General features: G+C 38.5%; 1 protein-coding gene and 1 long non-coding RNA gene across 6 annotated transcripts; one reads left to right on the forward strand and one right to left on the reverse strand.

Moving 5' to 3' along the window:
* The first annotated feature begins 107 nt into the window (after nt 1–107).
* Nucleotides 108–17,779, forward strand: LOC135168513 (E3 ubiquitin-protein ligase RNF38). 5 transcript variants are annotated; one of them, XM_064132784.1, is made up of 10 exons: nt 108–389; nt 9,845–10,417; nt 11,751–11,973; nt 12,059–12,146; nt 12,216–12,301; nt 12,594–13,208; nt 13,461–13,646; nt 13,771–14,042; nt 14,436–14,742; nt 14,976–17,779. In XM_064132784.1, exons 2-10 carry the CDS (start codon nt 10,194–10,196, stop codon nt 15,048–15,050), a joined length of 2,076 nt encoding a protein of 691 aa, XP_063988854.1. In that variant the 5' UTR covers nt 108–389; nt 9,845–10,193; the 3' UTR covers nt 15,051–17,779. The 5 variants fall into 5 exon arrangements, with proteins under 5 accessions (XP_063988854.1, XP_063988855.1, XP_063988856.1 ...); XM_064132785.1 differs by lacking the exon at nt 108–389 and adding an exon at nt 396–1,089; XM_064132786.1 differs by lacking the exon at nt 108–389 and adding an exon at nt 5,474–5,884 and having other exon boundaries at nt 13,464–13,646.
* On the reverse strand, nt 10,545–15,126 carry LOC135168520 (uncharacterized). Its single transcript, XR_010300052.1, has 4 exons — nt 14,987–15,126; nt 11,741–11,963; nt 11,091–11,272; nt 10,545–11,032 (listed from the first exon to the last, which is right to left on the reverse strand). It is a non-coding gene; the product is annotated as an uncharacterized LOC135168520 (long non-coding RNA).
* Nucleotides 17,780–19,643: the final 1,864 nt, after the last annotated feature.

A 19,643-nucleotide genomic window follows, 5' to 3' on the forward strand; every position in this document is an offset into this window, starting at 1 on the left:
TATCGACGTGTTTATAACGATCGTATCAAATCTGTTCTGCTATTGGCTGATGGCCAGTGTCGCTCTCTTCCATTCGTTCACCACAGGTGCCTCAAACACTTCAGTGGCAGCACTGTCGGGGTCCATCTCTCCTTCCTTCTCTCCCTTATTTTTCTCACACAAAAGATGCCCAAGTGAGCCTTCATTTTTTATTAATTTTCATTTTTATTTTCGTTCAGGCTGAGCCCCCACAATTGGTGAATAAACAATCAACGGGAACAATTTGACAATGGAGAGGTGAAAAAAATTGACAAGAGGAAGTGAGAGAGGGAGAGAGGGATTTCAAGGAGACGCCAGGAACCGACAAACAACAGAGAAACGGATTTGCACGAACAGTGGTTCACAGTGAGGTACTGTAAAAAAAAAAAACACGAGACATCCGTTTCTTTCAGTTGTTTATCCATTTGGTATTTGGTAGAGTTGAAATCGTAAAAAAATAACGCGAGACAGCAGTTGACGATTAATTCGTGTTGTTGAAAATGTAATTTACCCCTTGGTGGTGACTAATGACATGGAGTCTTTGTTTACGTATTTGGCGAGTCCAGTGTTCAGGTTAAGTCTGATTAAAATCGTGTAATTTGTCGGACAATTAATACAATTTACATGAAAAAATTATTTATTTAACGGAAAACGTGACGCACGAGGTAACCTCAAGGTGTTAGGGTTAAGAGGGGGGGGGGGGTCATAAATGGATGGAAAGACAGAGACACAGACGGGGATTGTATACAAGCAGTGTTTCGGTATGGGTGGGGTCGAGACAGAGTGAGGGACAGAGACAGACGCATATTAAGTATTTTTCCCCCAACAATAATGGTGTGTTCACTGTTTGGCGTAATGAGTGGTGCCCTAATCCTCTGACCATCATCCTAACAACAGACAATCGGACGTTCTCGCTAGATTTTCCCCTTATTTGTCTGAGCCTTGTCTCCAGCAAATGATTCCGTCGCCAATTGTAATCCCAACTGATGAAATTACGTCGTATTCAGTGCGTGGGTGCTTGATTTTTTTTTTAAATTTATTTTGCGAAATATTTAGAGACACAAGACACAGGTAGGCGAGCATTGTCCATTCTAATATTTAGGTTAATTGTTCAGTTGTTTATTGAAAAAGAATCGTTTTATGAATACGTGCCTTTTGGTTAACGTCAGCTTTGGCGATTTTTCAATAGTCTTTTCAGGTCATGTTCAACGAAATCGTTGGGTGATAATTTTTTTCTCATTGCTAATTGAGAAATTAATGATGCTCGTCTTCGTGTTATTTTCAGTGCCCTTTCTGTATGTTTGAGGGAGAGAGATTATTATAATGCTTCTCGATCCTCGCTTGGCTAGACAAAAAACCCTCCCTCTCCCCTGGAGTTTTTTCACGACTGGTGGCTGGGCTTTGCCAATATCTTTTGTCGAATAAAGAAACTATATGTGAAGATTTTGCTAATGAATAACTCTTGTATTCTCACTCTACGCATCACCCAGTGCTTTATATAGATATTTATGTATATTTTATATTTCTCTTTATTATCACCGGTTACAAAATGACTACGCTGACTGAAAATTACGTTTTATGGAGTGAGATCCAGTCGAGGCCACTCCTGGGTTTAACTGCTCTTTGATGAATATTAGGTAAATTAAAGGCGATGGCATAGTTTTCGTTAGAACCTTTTTTATAGAGCGAAATGAGTTTTACAGAAATTGTTTTAACAAAAATTATGCTATTGTCCTTCCATTTCGAGATATACTTCAAAAACTCAACAACAAGTTGGGACGACTCGAATTTATTGACCCTTTTGCTGCAATTTGATTGTTAGTTTGTCAATGAACATTATTTTGTAGTTGATATCAGGCAACTATTTTTGAAATATATTTCATTGAGAAAACTAGAACTTCTCGAGAATTCCAATTATTAATTTGTAATGAGAGTGAGAATATTTGATTTTTTTTCAATTCAAATTTGTCTTCAACAATGAATTTCTTGCTTAAAAAATAAAAAAATTTCTCAGAACTTAAAAAGAAGCTTTGGGGAAGTTATGGATACGGGGAAACACGAGCTGGTTGAAACAAGCCATAAAAACTTGTAGAATATTTTGGATGGAAATTTCAAAAAAAAACGTAAAATCCATTGGAGAAGTTCTAATTTTCATGTTTAATTTTTACTCATTCATTTTGGGAGTATTTATTTCTGTAATTAATTGGAATAAGAAGACGTAGTTCCTAGATACCGTAGATGATTCACATAGCAATGAATTTTTGTTAGTTGTTGCTCGAGAGAATTAATCAAAAAAATTAAACAATTGACCTAAAGTCACTCGCTTATTCCATTTCATTACAAAAGTCTAGTGTTCCGGAAGTTATTAATAATGTTTACTTTTCATTAAATGGTATTACATCTTTAATGCAATTGTACCTTAGGTCCACAGGTTTGTTTACGAATGAGCTAAATACGCATGCATTTATGAATACTGTTTATTCATCCTAAAATGTAAAAAAAAAACATGAAATTAATATATCAAATGCTGTAATTAATCACAATGTATAAATTCCCAATTATCGCCTGGTGCTGTATTTTTTTCTCGCTTCCACTCCCCCACATTTTTATTATTTACTTTGAAATCGCTGTAAAATTTTTTGTAACAATTACTCCTCTTCCTTAATAATAAAAGACGATTGAATTAAATATCATGTGACATTTTGTATTTTTTATAAAAAAATAGCAAGTGCAAGCACTTTTTTCATTTTTTTTTGTCATGAAATAATACATTTCGCTACGCGTGTGGAATAAATGTACTTTTCCCACGTGTATCGAGCTATTTTTTTAATCACAATGTGGGAAGAAAATTAATTCACCTCCACTGAAAGTCAGTTTTTCGCACTGAGTAATAAATAAAAAATCACCTTAATGTACTTCAGTGTATTCCCATACACCACAGATGTTTCTATTATTTATATGCATTTTGAAAAAAAAATTTGTTCAGCGACTGTCGATAGGTCGGGGTGAATCAAACGACGAACTAGTGCGCAGTAGCGTCCCATGAGCGCGTACATAAGGGCATGTATTCTCTATGTGATTGTCAATAACATGGGGTGATAATAAAAAGCCCAGTTTATCAGTGAAAAAGTTTGTCAAAAAACAACTCGGAGAATAAGTTGACGAACAAAAATTGGGGTTTCCGGTTCTAATGATTTAAAAGAAAAACATTTGTAGAGATACCGACAATGAGTAGTTTAACAATTGTCGAGATAATACCGTTGGTCATGCCTTCTACACTACGGGCGACGCATGCGCCGAATGTGTCGCAACTTCTTATCGTACACTTTCAAACACGTCCCTGGCTTTTGTGCTCATTGTTGTATTAGAAACGCAACCTGTAGTTGATTTATCCTTTGGTTTTCATCAGGAGAGAAATATATATTGTCTTGGTTCATGGGTATTTCGTCACTGGTCTGAAAAAGTGCGACTCTCCATTGTGAGGAAGCAAAAGTGTCACTTTACGGACGATAAGATTTTTTATTAAAATGTAGAGATCGGTCTGAAGCTGGCGACGCGTTCGCTCCGTTGCCACAACGACGGCGGCAATTTCAAGATTAGTTTGCTGTAATAAATTCATTAGCTCGATAATTTATGGCAAATGAGTCTTTGAAATTTTCGAGCCATGAAAAGTCCGTCCACCTCTTTCATTGAATATTTCAAAAATTAGGGGAGGGAGAACTCCAATTTGACATTCAGAATTTCACTGTCTGGCGAAACACTAAATATTTCCTCATTTCGGACATTTGTCAATGCGATAAAAGCAGAAGTCAACCCACTCCACCCCCCTCACCTCACATGGAAATTAATTATCATTTTTTTTTGGGGGGAAATTATGGTGCTCCGGTAGTAGGTACGTCCCTGCATGTGTCTCGTTGTTATATCCACACGGAAACCCTAATCGGACGCCCCCTCTAGTTGTCGAAGCATCCCCTCGGCTTTCGCTCCCTCAACGGCTCACAAATTTTTCAACTGATAAGGGGATACCGTCCCCATCGGATGCACCACGAGAGACTCAATACTCTGAATTTCCCTCTCGCGCGTTCCTGAAACAATACAATTTGAATGGAGTCGGAGTTGAAGGGAAAATTCAATTAAATGAATCTAGAGGAAATTTCGGATTTATTACTTAATTTCTTGTTATAATCAGGTAGAGAAGGGCTCAATAGAGTTGAGTAATTAGGACTGATGATGCCAGTTTTTTAAAAACATCAATTAGACTGAGGTAAAGTTTTTTATTGTCGGGCAGAAAAAATGACTTTTTCATCGCGCTGTCCGAAAAAGTGATTTTTCGGACACACGTCGATGTTTCGAAAGAAAATGGCATTTTAAAAGCCAAAAAAATCATATGAGAGAATAAAAAAGGATTTTTTTCTAGTAGACGAATAGACTTGCTCACTAGATCGGCCACTGCCCTATATAATTAGTCATTATTTTTATTATATCACGCATGAGGCAACGGAGATTGCGTGGAACTCGGAACCAGGGTATCATGTGAATAGATAAAATTATTTTCCCATCGGTGAATTTTCGACGATGGCTTTTGCTCTTATCATTAACGTGGGAAACTAATGTATACTTTGATGTGGATCATTTTAACACTTTTTATTCTCCCCCGGGTGTGCATGTGTTGAACTACGAAGAGTAGAAAACATCTGGTAACTGATGTTCCAGCCTCCCCTGGAGAAAAATCCAACTCCATGTCCGAGAAACCTAGTTTTGAATTCCACACACGCTTTTTTCCTTATCTCAGTTTATTTTTTTTTTCATTTCGCGTACAAACGCTCTGTCCGTCTATTTTATCGACTCACTCGGTCGATAAGAGTGCGAAAGAATTCTCTTATTGTGAATAAAAATTTTTGCTGCCAGAGCGGAAAAACGAGTGAAGATTAATTCGAAAAAATTTGCTTTCGTGCGCTGATTCCACTGCGAACACGTGCAGTACTGGGAATATGTTTATGATAATTTCTTGACGCAGGGCTCGTTGTGATCGTCAGACAGCCATGGGCGCGGTCCAACGTCATTTCCATTTGGAAATTAATTCTTTTTATTCGCACTCTCCTAAAAATATAAATGCTAATCACCAGAAATTTTAATGAGCCATTTTTTGGGTCGTCAAATCTGCCAGTATATTTTTCAGTTCGAGCTTCTTCTTCGTAGTTGATAAATATCTCCAAAAAGAGACAAACAATTACATTAATTTAACCTGATTGATGATTTTACTAGAGACCTATTCCCCAACAGTTTTTAACAATTCAAAAATATTGAAAAAAAAACCTAAAAATAAAAATGACTTTTGTACGAGACATTTTGCCTGGGTCGGGTGCTCAAGGAAGTAGATACGTCATTCTAACACTACCCCCACGCCCGTCTACCCTCGCTATGCGATCGCGTATTCTTCTCGGCATACAGTGGGTCGAAAGCTGGGCGAACAGTGGCTGGCTTCAGTCTGCTTCAGTCTGTCGTGTGGTGTGGTTACTCGCGCGGGCCGTCGGCTCAATTTTTCATGATTTTTTTCTTCATTTCGTCCATTTACAGTACTTCCCCCCCTCACCCTTCACCCCGATCGACGGCATTACATTTGAAATGACAATCCCGCGTGTGTGCAGCCCGCATTGATAAGCGAAAAAAATTAAAGCAAACAAATTAATAGAAATAAATAAACGCCTGTGAGTGTGTGGGTGTCAGTGTCGCGTTGTGCCTCGGACTTTTTTTTTTTTTTCTTCTCGCAGTTGAGTTTGCCGTGTTAATCCTCCGGAGCCCTTTAAACTGCAATCATTATTGTCCGTCGTGGTATGACGGCAACGCAGGAGTGCTATCCCATACGGTAGGCGACGATTTTAATCCCAGGCGTTGATTTTATTTATTTATTTTTTTTATTGGAGAAGAATAAAATGAGAGGCACTCGATAGCTGGGAATGACACTGAGTGCTTCCAAGTTCCTTTTAAACGTGAATGTTCCAAGCATGGGGAGCGTTACACATTTTTTTTTCTTTAATGTTACTTGGGTGTCTCACATCTCTCTCTCCCTCTCTCTCACTGTCTCTCCCAGGGTCTCATAGTCTCTTGGTCAACCCGTCCAGGGTGGAAAGTGAGAGTCTCAAGTTTGATACGATTGCGAGGCTGAAAATGTTGGAGTTGAATTTTGACTAGTCAGTTCTCGAAGAATATTCCTGGAAATCTGAGAGATGCAGGAAAATATTTTTTTAAGTGTCCAATTCCTTCATCAAGAAAGGTATTAACTAACAAAGCGGAATCTTCCTCGGATTCCGAGATATTCGTGATAATCTCACTGGGTGGTGAGTCGAGATTTGAATTTTGATGCGTTTTTACTCAAAAACCTTTGTCACATTAGTTTTTTGTGATTGTCTCTTCGTTTTCTTAGGAATTAAGGCAGACACGAATACACGTAGTAGGTCAAATAATAGTAAAGAGACGTGAATAAGCGAGAAGACGATAAGACACTTTAAGAGGCTTTCCGAGAGAAAAAATAATAAAGCGAAGAATGAGGGCTTTTTTTTTTAAATACAGTCAACTATTGTCCCGTATATCCCGTGGAGTCACAGTCACGCTGGCTATGTACAGACACCAACACGCGGATGCTAATGTTTAGTTACAATCGATCCGGCCTATATGTACTGTAGAAACATGGATCGGTACGCTCAGCGTGTACGCACACACCACACCGGAAATGCCGTTCCTGTGACGGGATTCACATTTGGTATTTCGTCTCCTTATTCGATTTTATGAAAATAAATGGTCTCATCAGGGCTCGTTCACGGGGGACAATAATTGATTCGGACAAATAATTCATTGATTCGGGAGAAAAAAAAATTAAAGTTGCAAATTCATTCACTGGCGATGTGGTAGAACGAGATGAGTTGACTAATATCTGCGAATGTAAGAGAGGTGTTGATAAAAATTTCGCTATCTTTTCTTGATTTTGAGATATTTATGGAAAATCGGAAACGCTCGGCGCTGGCTCGCGGTCATTTTCATTGATCTATTTTTTTATCTCGCTCAGTTTGTTTGAATTTTTTACAGTAAAATTGAAAATACAAAGAGGAAAACATCAGCTGCAAACCTTATGTCGTAGACGGAGCGATCACCGCGTGGGTAGGAGGGTAAGGCAGGTGGTGAGCTCCGACGACGCTCCACCTGGGCCTTCGCGTCCTAAGTAAAAGACTCGTATATATCGCTCATAAAAGAAACGGTATACCTAAATAAATGTGTACCCTAGAGTCCCCTTTCTCATTCACACACTGGACCGGGCTCTCTGCTGCATGAGAGAAGACAGGATTACCCCGGGTTTTCCTGGACAAGGAGAAATATTCCTGGAAAAATACAGAACTCGTAGTCTCCTCCGTTTATATTAAAAATTGTATTTTTACATTGAAAAAATGCTTCTCATTTTCATATACGCGCGGACGTTCTTCTCCAGTTCAGATGAAAATTATAGAAATTTTGGGGAAAATCCCCTGACAGCTCCATAAAATTTCCCAGTCATATTTCGCTCAAAAATTCGCAGCAGGTACGTCGTTTTTATTGGATAGTTCTCTCCGGGTACCTCTAGCATTCGTTTCAACAATTTTTTCGCGCCCCCTCATCACCCCATTTTTTTTGCATTTTTGAATCGCGCTAGACGATTTAGCCCGAACCGCGAGAACTAATGGCACAGCTACGTGCGGCCGGGTTTCAGCGTGAAATCACCGAGACGATTTCACTGATAACGCAACACAGAAAGTTTCAATGAAATACTGAATAGGTTCCATGGTCTTTCAAAACAAGCATTACGATTTCCCTGGAGTTATTGTTGGAAAATTTTCCCTTAAATTTCAACTAAAACCTCTGAAAATTATTCCCAGCTTTAAATAATTGCATTAGCCTGAAAATTAACGTTGAAATTACAAAATTGCACATTGAAATTCATTTTTGCATGTAATTTAATTAAAATTTAATTTTTAAGTCTTAATAAATTTTTAAAATGAATTTTACCCGATTTAGAATGGATTAGATAATCCCAAAATATTTGTCTATAGAAAAATAATTCCAAAAATGTCTGCCCTTTGTGAGAGTCTTATACTTGGAATTTAAAAAAAAAACTCAGGACACTCCCCTAATTTCTCAGCCTCTACTATACCATGAAATCGATCTTTGCATTCCTATTTGAAAACGTGCATTCCCAGAGAAATCATCACCGACGGATTAAATTTTGAATTCCATGAACTGGGGAAAACCCTTATATTCTCTGACAATCCAAAGGGACTATAAAACTGGGGAGAATTTTTCCTCTACCTGATCCCCCGAAAGGGACTATTGTTGCTGTCCGGGCGCCTATCAAGTCCTTCTTTATATGCTAGGGGCCTTCCATGAGGCAAAAGGCAACAGTTTATTCACGGCTTTACCCAGCATTAGAGCCACATACCTGGTGCCCAGTGAGGGTAGCAAATGGTACCCGCATGCGAGTTAGTATAAATGAAAGAATAATAAAAATCCTGGGGAATTCCCCTCTCAGGAGGGAAAAATAGCAACGACCGTTTTCCATTAATTTCTGCATCTCCATTTCCGTCTCGTCGTTGGCAAAAAAAATTAATTATCATCATCGGTCGTGTATCGGCCAAGTTAGCTTTGCGGCGCCGAATGCGTACAATATTCACCCAATGTCTCAAACTTTTTTTTTCTTCGTGGGAAAACGAGTTAGGATATCGAAAAATCATCCTCGACACAGATAACGTTGGAAAAAACCTCTCAGCTTACTATAAAATACTTAAAAACCTGAAAATTGAGTTTAAGTTAAAAAAAGTTATGTTATACCCGATGGGATAACTTCCCACGTGTATAGACTAATGAAAAATAATTAATGAAAATGATTTCCGCGTTGACTGTAAAAAGTTTATCGACATTTTCAATCAAGTTTTATAAAATTTTATTTTTACTCCAGTCAAGTTTAAAGGTAAACTGGTTTTCTCCCGTCTACTGGATCTGAGACGCACTGGGCGTCAAGTGGAAGTGCGGCTCGAGGGAGAGGATAGTGAGAAATAAATGGGAGAGAGGGGGATAAAAATATACGGGCACCAAGTTGCTAGCCAAAAGCAACGGGGCCCCGGATTCCGGTCGACTTAATCGTTTCCCCGGATTTTTGGGCCGCGAAAGTTCTCCCCAGTATCCAAACGTAGTCTCAAAAAGCCTTCTGAATGACTAACCCAAATGTACACACGCGATGGGAGAGCCACGAGAATGAAGAGAGAATATATATACAGAGAGAGAGAGAGAGAGAAATGCTCCTTCCGCCTGCAAACATCAGTTCCCTTTTGTTTAATATTATTCCATCGCCCGAGTGTTGGTACCTCTGTTAGACTGCATCCCACTTTGTATCATTGAAAATTTCCAAACTGCATGAAGAGAAATTCTCGTCTGTCGCATGAACCCTGAAAAATGATGGGCAAAACTCAATATTTTTCTCATTAAATACCAATTTAAATACCACATGCTCCGCGCATCCATGAAAAGGCTGCAATCATCAGAGATTAATAATTCATTTCAGATGTTTCAAGGAGAATTTTTTTTTTAAGGACAAAAATTATTTTTATAGTCCTAATCGTTCGTGTTTAGAAAATCAGACAGACTCACCTCAGATCACCATTGACAGTTGCAAAGGTATCTGGAAACTAGGGCGTGCTCACCGGTGCCTAAGATAAATAAACCTAAAAAAATGCGTCGCCCTAAGTCCATTTAATGATATTTAGAATTAACAAACGGTTAATGATTGTATGAATAACCCCGTCAGGTTGGCCCTCGGCAGCTGAGGCCAAAAATCACCGGCTCAACCCGAGAGAGTTAAAAAACCCATACATAATAAAAAAAAGTGTTTGGAGAGAGTCAACTTTCGACGAAAATTCAGGCGCAGAGTTCTGTTTCTCCTCTGCCCTGTGGGTTGCCAACCGAGCCGTCCACATCTCTCTCACTCCCGAGAGAGTGTGGGAAGTGTACGCGAAAGGGGGAGCGGCATAGGGAGGAAAAAGGCTTCGCCTCTCGGACGTGGAGGAAAAAAAAAAAACCTTGGCGGAGGGGCAAAGGGGCGAGAGATAGAGGCAGATAGATTGTGAAAATAAAAAAGAGCTAAGAGAGAGGATAAAATGAACGGACCGGGTAATCATCAGCATCGGGGCATGGGTATGCAGGGCAGATACAGGAACGGTGGTGGTGGTGGTACGGGTACGGGGCCTATGACTCGTCCAGCCCCAACCCACAGCCGCTCCGGCTGGCATCCCCTCGGCCAGCACACACAGCACGGCCAGCTTAACCAGCAGTACAAGGAGTACCCCTATCGTCAGGGATCCTCGCCAAGATATCACAACGGGTACTCCCCTCTCTCTTTTCTCCCATTAACCTTTATTTATTGTAAAGGATTAGTTTTTTTTTACCATTTGCTTTCACACATACACTAATTGTTTAACATTAATTTGAGAATTTGAGAGGCGATGAGTCAGGTCCCTTTGTCGCTCTTTCTGACGTACTGTGATCATTTTGGTTATCATTTTTGGGGTGAGGTGATCACCGGGACGATTATTTATATCGGTGAATAAATAATTTGCTTCCAGTGGGGAGATCGGCATTGATATTATTTTTTACAGAATATTTTTTCTAGACAGCGTATTAATGTTGATTTTAATATTTTGTTTGTGTGTAAGCTAATAATCGTAATTAGACATCAACTATTCCTTAATCATTGCAACTTGGCAATTATTTATTTATCTTTATTCCGCTAAAATTTATCAGTCGTCATAATTGACAAAAAATTCATTTAATGTTCTTTCAGATTAATCAGAAATTAATATTAACATAAAATTATTTATTCTGCCGATTTCGAGCCAGTCCTACCGATGTTGATAAATCCGTTACTGTATATTGTATCGATTTTAGATTCGTTTGACGTGTGTGTGACGTCCAATCGATTGTAAAAGGAAATTTACACCTGAAAATGAATCGGAATTGTTATCGCATTAAAATAAAATATGTACTTTATTATTTACCTCTTCAAGTCCATCGATTTTGATGCATTTGAGCTGTGTCCTTAGGCCTCGGGGTGAAGGGGGAGGGGGGTTGGGATGCACTCGGTACGCGTGATCAACGTCATCGTAGTTATTATCTCTGATAACTCACCTCAGTTATTTAGCATGCATTTGCGTTGGTCTCCTAACGGTCATCTGAGCGTCTGATCATGAAGAAAAAATATTTTCATTATGTTACTTATTTTTTTATTCTCTCGTTTGAACTCTCATTACATGACTCTTTGCATCATACTCTCTCTGTACTCTGTACTATTATTTTAACTATGCACTGTTTTTATTTTCTGGTGGAATAAGGGAATGCAGGGCTCTGAGTGATTAACTGAAATAATTTTTAAAGGGAAAATTGAGAAAACTGATTTCAAGAGCGAAGAGATGGAAACACTTTTTTAGTCTTTGTGCATTAAAACTAATTACAGTGCTATTTGTTGAGATGTCTCAAGCTTTTCCATTCATAAAAAAATATTTCAGTTCCAGTACAATTGCACTAAATTCAAGTGATTTTTTTACTAGAGATTAGAAACGTTTTTGTGTTGTCCATCAGTGCCACCCATTCGCTACCGATTTACTATTCGGTATCTGAATAATTATAAAAATGACAAAAAATTCTTTACAATTTATCAGGGACTGTCCGGGTGTGGGTACGTCCTCAGGCCCTTCTGGAAAGGAAGTCTATCACGGTGCAGTGGGTGGATCGAGTGCAGGTTACAAAGTAAATCCCCAACAGCACGGACAACAGTCACGAGGACAAGTGCCCCAACAGTCTCTCCCATCGTCTCACTTTTCTCAGGAACAAACTGGCCCACCAACAAACACTCCACCGTTACGCATAAACATCTGTGGACAAGTACGTTTTCTACAATAAAAAATTCACTGAAACAATGGTTTATTAAAAAAAGGGTTATGCTAATGATAGATCTATGTCATAACAGGAGAGCACAATGAGAGGACCGATTATGAACCTCAGCCCCAGCTTGGGTGCAGGTACAGTTGACATGGAGTATCGGAGAGCTACACAGGGTAATTTATTACGCCAAATGATTCCTCTATTAGTGAAATGTATTTTAATACTCCATTGTTTGATTTTAGCATCGAACCAGTTACCCCTTAGTCCAGTCCAGATACAACCGTCGCCGCCATATTACAGGCAACCTAGTCAGGACGACGGAAGAAAGGTAATTAGGAGATCCAAACATTGATAATGTTGTATTCCAATTATGCGGAGACACATTTGTAAATTATATTTTTTCCCTCAATTTATTGAGTATAATCCGTCGTTTGAAAAATACTTGAATAATCGTTAAAGGTCAAAATTACTGATAAAAAAAATCAATTATGCATTAAGGAACTTAAACATCATTCTAAGAACTAAAATAGTAGCATAAAACTTTGATCGGATTATCCTGTCCCCAAAATCGTCTCCGACCACCCCTGATGATTCACGAAATGCCTCTCTCCCCCTTTCAGAGTGAATCGCCATCGAGAAAACGTCGTCGAATATCTCGGAACGGAGCAGTTCCAGGCCTCGACGTTCAGGAACCAACGCCTTCAGCTCCAACACCTCCACTCCACACAAATCCCGCCCCCTGGGAATTACCCCCTGCCCCCCAGCGCAGATCGCCTCGCAATCACATGAGCACACGGGGCAGTCCACCAATACGTAATCGTTATCCACGTTATTCCGACTCATTTACACTGTCTTATCCATTCATACCTGGAATGCACAATTCCCATCCAACAATTCACAATTCTCACCATGGAATACACGGACAGCATCACACTATTCATAATTCTCATCATGGGTTACACAATGGACGTCACAATATACACAGTGCCCACCATAATCTCCACAATGCCCATCAGAGCCATCCGCATCATCCAGTTGCCACTGGACATCATCCTAATCAGGGTACAAATGGGCCTGTTGTCGTTGAAGTTGGACAAGTTGGTGTTTCCAGTCTTGGGGTTACAGTCAGTGGTGAGCCTATCTGGCATCCACAAGCAACTGGGTACAGAATTCCATGCCAACTACATGGGATTTATGCCCCCACTGGGCCACATGCCTTTGCTCACTCTTGCCAGGTAAATTAATTATTTTTTTTTTGTTAATAACTGGGAGAGACATTTTTTTCCATATTTTAAGAATCAAAATTTCATCGCTTTTGAATTGGGGCAGAAAATTTGTTCATTGAGACGGACTCGTTTGAGAGCTACTTTTTCTCAATTTTTTTCTGGATGGAGGGCAGCATCTGCGCGGGCAGTTCTCTTTGTAGCGTTTGATGTTTGAATTAATTTTTATATATATACATATACATATATATTTTTTTTATTCAGCAGGTGCCACACCACCATCATCATGGCCACTATTCCACAGGTCACCCAGGCCACAGTCTGATTGGTGCTGCCCCTAGGGGCTATCCCACCCCTCCGGGTGGCCCCGTGGCTGCCCTACATGCACATCCACCGCCACCACCCGTCCATGCCCCTCATTATCCAGCCCATCATCAACTATCACAACAGGTAATTCAAAAACTCTTTTTACTTTCCATTGATTTCCACATTTCCTGTTTTTTTTTGGGAACAGTGCCCACTTCAAGTTGTGAAGAACATCAAAACTACAAATATTTATATTTTTTTCTCTCAGAGGGAAGTTGATTTGGAGCTGATTGAAAGTCATTTACATCATCGGCAAATGGCAAACGGTGGACCCCCAATGCCCCTACCTCACTCTTACTCGCCTCCAGCGCTCGCCCAAGTCACGACACCACCACCAATATTCCTACCTGAGACTCGAAGTAATCAACTGGAGATGCTCCAATCACGTACACGAAGAGCAACCACGGGCGGCCGAAGACAAAGGACAAGCAGATGGCTAGGAACCCCCGGCGGTTACTCCGGGCTACTCCTTCATTTCTTGTAAGTCCCATTAATTGCCAAATGGCCATTATCGATGTGAAAAACGATTTATAGCTTCCAGAATCAGCTTACATTTCATAAAATTTGTGGGTTTAGCTGGCATTGCACTTAGAATGCCAGCCAAATCCACCTAATCCCCGCCTAATGACCTATTCATTAATTGGAACCAGGGGAAGAGTCTCTTGAAATGTTTCCTCAATTCGAAATAATTTTTCCCCTTCGATTTCAGAACTTTTGTGGAATTTGATCGACTAAAAAAATTATGAAAATCAAATTGAGCGAATTGAGGTGTCATTTCTAATGACCAGGAGTTTTAGTCATTAGTTAATTAACGCAACTTTTTGATTTTTTTTTATGTTAAAAATTCATTTCCTCTCATTTTCCAAAATTCAGAGCCATGTTCAGCAATCCACCACTGTCCCCATACAGTCAAACTGAGCTATCGTCACCTGAGTCCGCTGAAACCGAAAATTACGAGGCACTACTTTCACTCGCCGAGAGACTCGGTGAGGCTAAACCAAGGGGTCTCACGCGAGCCGAGGTGGAACAATTACGTTCGTACAAATTCAACGCTGAAAATCCACATGGGGATCAAACAAACTGCGTTGTATGCATGTGTGACTTCGAGGCACCACAGATGCTGAGGGCTCTACCCTGCTCTCACGAGTTTCACGCCAAGTGCATTGATAAATGGCTCAGGGTAATTAATATATTTATTCAAAAACTAAATTTCGAAGCTAAATAACATCAGGTATCTGCCGAAAGCAGAGTTTCCCCTTCAATTTATCCTCTGATCATAACAAAAACAAAATTGCAGAAATCACAGAAAATAAAAGGAGAGTGAGACAAGACTAGTGCGCCATTAATGTTGCCCAAACTGTTCATTAAATTAAATTCTTCATTTCCTAATTCTACTCTTCAATAAAATTTCAGTCAAATCGAACCTGTCCAATTTGCCGAGGCGACGCCGGCGATCTATTCAGCAACAGTGGTACAGCCAGCGACTAACCAACGGTCGAGGTAGAATCTTAGCGGCGTCTGCGACAAAGGGTGCGCCTGCCAATTGTAACATTACTGATTCGTGCAAATTCGTAAGTTGGATCTCAAAGGAGCTGAAAAAAAAATACCGAACAAACAAGTGAGCGGAAAAAAGGTAGAGCACAATTGCCGAAAAGAATATCAGGCGAATTTTTGTATAATCAAATTGTTGAATCAATTGTATAGGTGGATTGGTTTTGCTTTTTCGTTATAACGACAAAACAGCCAATTCTTCGTTGCCACGGAGAATGAAATAACGCGTGAGGATTTACTGTCTTGAAGTTGGTTGATATACAGATATTGCGCGCTTAGCTGTTGTGTGTAGTCCATAATTTTTGAGTTGATTATTACGTTATTATTTGTATTATCTACTCTTAAATCGTCTCAAACTCAATGTCGTTAAACTCAGAGTCAATGTATATAAACTGCGTATGATAAGAAAAGGAAAACAAATAGTTACGCGTTCATGTGCACCGTAGATCTCTTTTTTTTTTGTTGTTCTCATTGCGTTTACACTTATATCTCCGCTTTGCACAGAAATATCGTTTAATTGGATGAATAAAGTGATTCAGAATTTGTCAGAGTTGATTATCGATACTTTTTGCTTGTTAATTTCCTTCGAGTACTTCTGGAGATGAGTAAATTGACGTGAGAACCTCGGGCCGTCTTTCATAACTTCAAATTAGTGATCGACATGACGTTCTAATATTATTAAAATTCAGGAACTTCTTCAGAGAAAAAAAAACGAGAGAAAGTAGAGCACCTAGCCTACACTTATTCGATCAATGAGACGTTCTAATCTCATTAAATTCAGACGTACAGAAAATTTTGTTTCTCTTGCCACTACCTCCAACAAATAATGAAGTATTTTTTTATGGATAACAACTGAAAATACCACAGAAAGCCATACAATACAGGCAAATAGAAACACTTTCGATTTTGCGTCAATGAAAATCACCGATCACTGAAGTTAATTAGTCTGATAACGTTGAAGTCGACAAGATGGCCGCTCTTTTGGAATTTAATTAACAATTTGGTCTCATTAAATATTTGTTCTCCTCGGGTGCCTTTGCCATACTAACCGAAAAAAAACAAGATGACATAAAAACTTGTGGAACAAAAATTTAGAAAATTAATGAATTAATAAAGAGCCAAACACATAACGAGAAATAGCTGAGAAATGGAAAAGTTATATATTAAATGCGCCTACTAACGAGTGGGAAACCCATTGGGAAGGTACAAATGCCATATACGTAAAAACCATTTTTCTTTTTATAGAAAAAAAAAACATAGAAAAAAATCATTGCATCAACTGTACATAGGTGGAATTATTTGAGCCAATTCAACCGAATTTTGTGGACTTGGAAATGGAATCGATGAACAGCAGAGTGTTGGTCAAACATAACATATCACAATTTGTTTAACTTTCGTTCTTTATTATATATTTTTACTTTTTTTTTAATCTCTTTTAACACTTTGACTAAAATCGATTGTTCTTGGGTACAAAGAAAATTCGATAAATGGGAGAAACGATTTTACGAGGAGCTAGCGTTCGATGATGATGAGCTTGGTGATAGAAATTTGAATGAGTTTATTTTCTATTATTCCGTTGATGAGGGATAGTGTCTTTAATGTTGACACCATGCCCAATGAACTGTGGATGCAATGTTAATACTGTGATACACTTTGTTTACTCCAAAACCTACTTTTTTTACGTTTACTTCTCACTCATTGATTTATCGCTCTTGGATTGAAATTGAAATTAAGTAGAAAAACGTCAGTGGGGCAGTACTGCAGTAACTCGTCGACCTGTTGAGATTAAAATGTGCAATCTAACAAGAATATTGTTTCAAAAGTGATAAACTAGCTGTATCTGTTATTAATTGTTGATTTGAACGGAAGGATCACACATTTTTTAATCGAAAATGTCAATGCAATCAAAGTTAAGCTAGAAATTTTGGTCAAGTGGGGTTGTTGAGCCAGATGCAGTATTGTATATAATTTGCCTCTTTTATCACCAAAATGGTCCCACGCCCCCTGGATGAGGGATAATTATTGTAACAATCGATTTGTTGATTAATGGTGCTGTTTTGAAACTCTTCATTTAATCATTCAGTAGAAAAAATTGTTCAAAGACTGTCAATCAATTGATTGACCTCTTCAGCGTACAATTGTTCCCCCATTGTTAATTATTTGGTCCATATTAATCCCTCCAACGTCCACTGTTGCTGCTGTACAAAGATTCCCTTGATTTCCTCTTTTAGATTGTAAGTTTTAAACTGCAACTACCCTTTTCATAAACGTTATTAGATGTTATGCGATAAACATTCGACTTCAGTTTTACTTTGTTGTTATTACTCAATTTCCGTTTTGACGTTATCCGTCATTTATATTAGAAATTAATTAATCACGTAGCGAAGTAACGATGAAAAATGTGTACAGGTGAATGTAGTTTTATTTGTTGATAATTTTTTTTTTCACGTACGATGGGAAAAAAAAATTAATTCTCTTCTCTTCATTTCTTAAGTTACGTAGGTTATTAATTAATGCCTCGATTCATAGTGATACAAATGTTTGTACAGACTCGGAAGACCATAACGATGCCAAACCATTATACGTTATTATACTGGCTATTACCATATTATTTGCTAAAAAAAAAATTGATTAAAAAATATCACACAATTATTTTATTTCCTCAATTAATTGTCCTTTATTTTTTTAACGCTTCAGCATGCTGTACTCCTCGCTACGTGTTCACTCATTATTTTACATTAATTAAATCATTGGGCAGACTGCAGTGAAATTAAGGGCCGATCAATGGATCAAAATTATAATTCAAAATCAATGATTTTTCCGCCCAATTTCGACGCAAACTGCTGGTGGCTATTGAAGATCAAAATAAGGTTGACTTACTGTGCCTGATATTCAAAACAAACGGATAAATAACCGGAGGAAACGTGCACGTTGATAGTATTTCCCACGTATTTTTTTTCCAACAAAAAATCGAAGAAAAATGGACGCTCGTCGTTCCCCAGTAGAAGAGGGAAAGCGAGAGAGGAAAAAAATTGACAACAATGGTTGAAAAAAAAAAATGCAGTTGAAACATTCACGAAAACGAAAGGGAAGAGACAGAGGGCATTTGGAATGTCTCTTTAAACGATATGTTCATATCCTGATTTTACGATTTGTGTGGGGTGGAGCACCTCACAGAATTCATCCACTTTAAGTCGTTCACTTGCGTGCGTTTATCGTTTTGTTGGGGTGAGGTGAAATGGCCAATCTCGGGAGATAGATCCCCTTTAAGCTCACCCCTTCAAAAGCTCGCCTAGGCCACCGGGATTCACGGCCTCGATTTACTATAGACATTACTTGGGGTCTGGGGTTGGGAGAGAGGGGTTCGTCTGAGCCAAAATCAATTCTCGCGCACCGAGGTATGTGCCGCATTGCCTGCGCAGGACTCTCATGGGCGAGATTTTTCATTAAGTCTTATTTTTCAATCAATTTTGTCCAATATTTTCCACAATCCTTTCATAAAAACTCTAATTTTCACGTTACGTTCTAAATGATTCGTAAATTAAGAGTTATCAATTTTAATTTAATTCCTTCAAAGAAAACCCATAAATTGAAAATCTAAATCATTAGAGCTTTGAAATTGTTTTGTTACTCGAGGATATCCTGGAAATTAGGTTACGTTTTTTATTGAAAAATTTGTTTGTTTTTTTTAATTAATTGAAAGAGCCTTTACCTAAGTCTGCAAGAAGGAATGGGTTCATAGAAGATTCTTAACACAAATTTTCGAGGATTCGTCTGGAGCATTTGGGTATTTCCCTAAAACTGGAGACCAGTTGACGATATTGATTCTCCAAGTGTCAATTACAACTTCTAATTTGCTTGATTGATGCAATTGGCTCACCCTCACTCCTCTCCGCCCTCTGACCCTTGATATAATAGTGAAACAGAAAGGGTATTAGTCTCGCTGTCATAAATTCCCCGGGTTAACCTCAAAAATTCCCGTGGAGCTTTAGAATTGTTCTCAGCCATTCGAGATTGAAAAAAAAACCTCCTCAACGAATCTCAGAGTAAAAATCTATAAAAAATGTAGTATATGTGTGTATAACAAAACGCATTGTACAAAAGAATATCCCCTTTCACAGTTTTTCATTAGAAAAATAATAGAAATTACTGTCTTAGGTGTATGCAACGCACACTGCATAAACGCCAAGAAAAATCAATTACGAAAGATAACTAAAACTCAAAACTATTTCTCATTACACTGCGACTATGTATGGAAGTTGAACGATTAACCTTGGATCGACCTTAAAATAAAATTATAAATAATATGAAGCAGATTACGACAGCATAGATGTAATGCCGATTAATGTACATGTTGTTTAAATAATTGAATGTGTAAACAGAAAATGAAAAACCTAATTAGGCATTACTCCGGATGCCAGTTTCAAATTTTTTGAGAGATATTTAGATTAGAGTTTTTACTGAGCTCGTACAGCTTGCTTCGTCTTTTCATTATTCCGTTTGAATGACAATTTTGGGGCTTAAGAAAAA

This window comes from Diachasmimorpha longicaudata, chromosome 13, assembly GCF_034640455.1.
Source record: "Diachasmimorpha longicaudata isolate KC_UGA_2023 chromosome 13, iyDiaLong2, whole genome shotgun sequence".
NCBI lineage: Eukaryota > Metazoa > Arthropoda > Insecta > Hymenoptera > Braconidae > Diachasmimorpha > Diachasmimorpha longicaudata.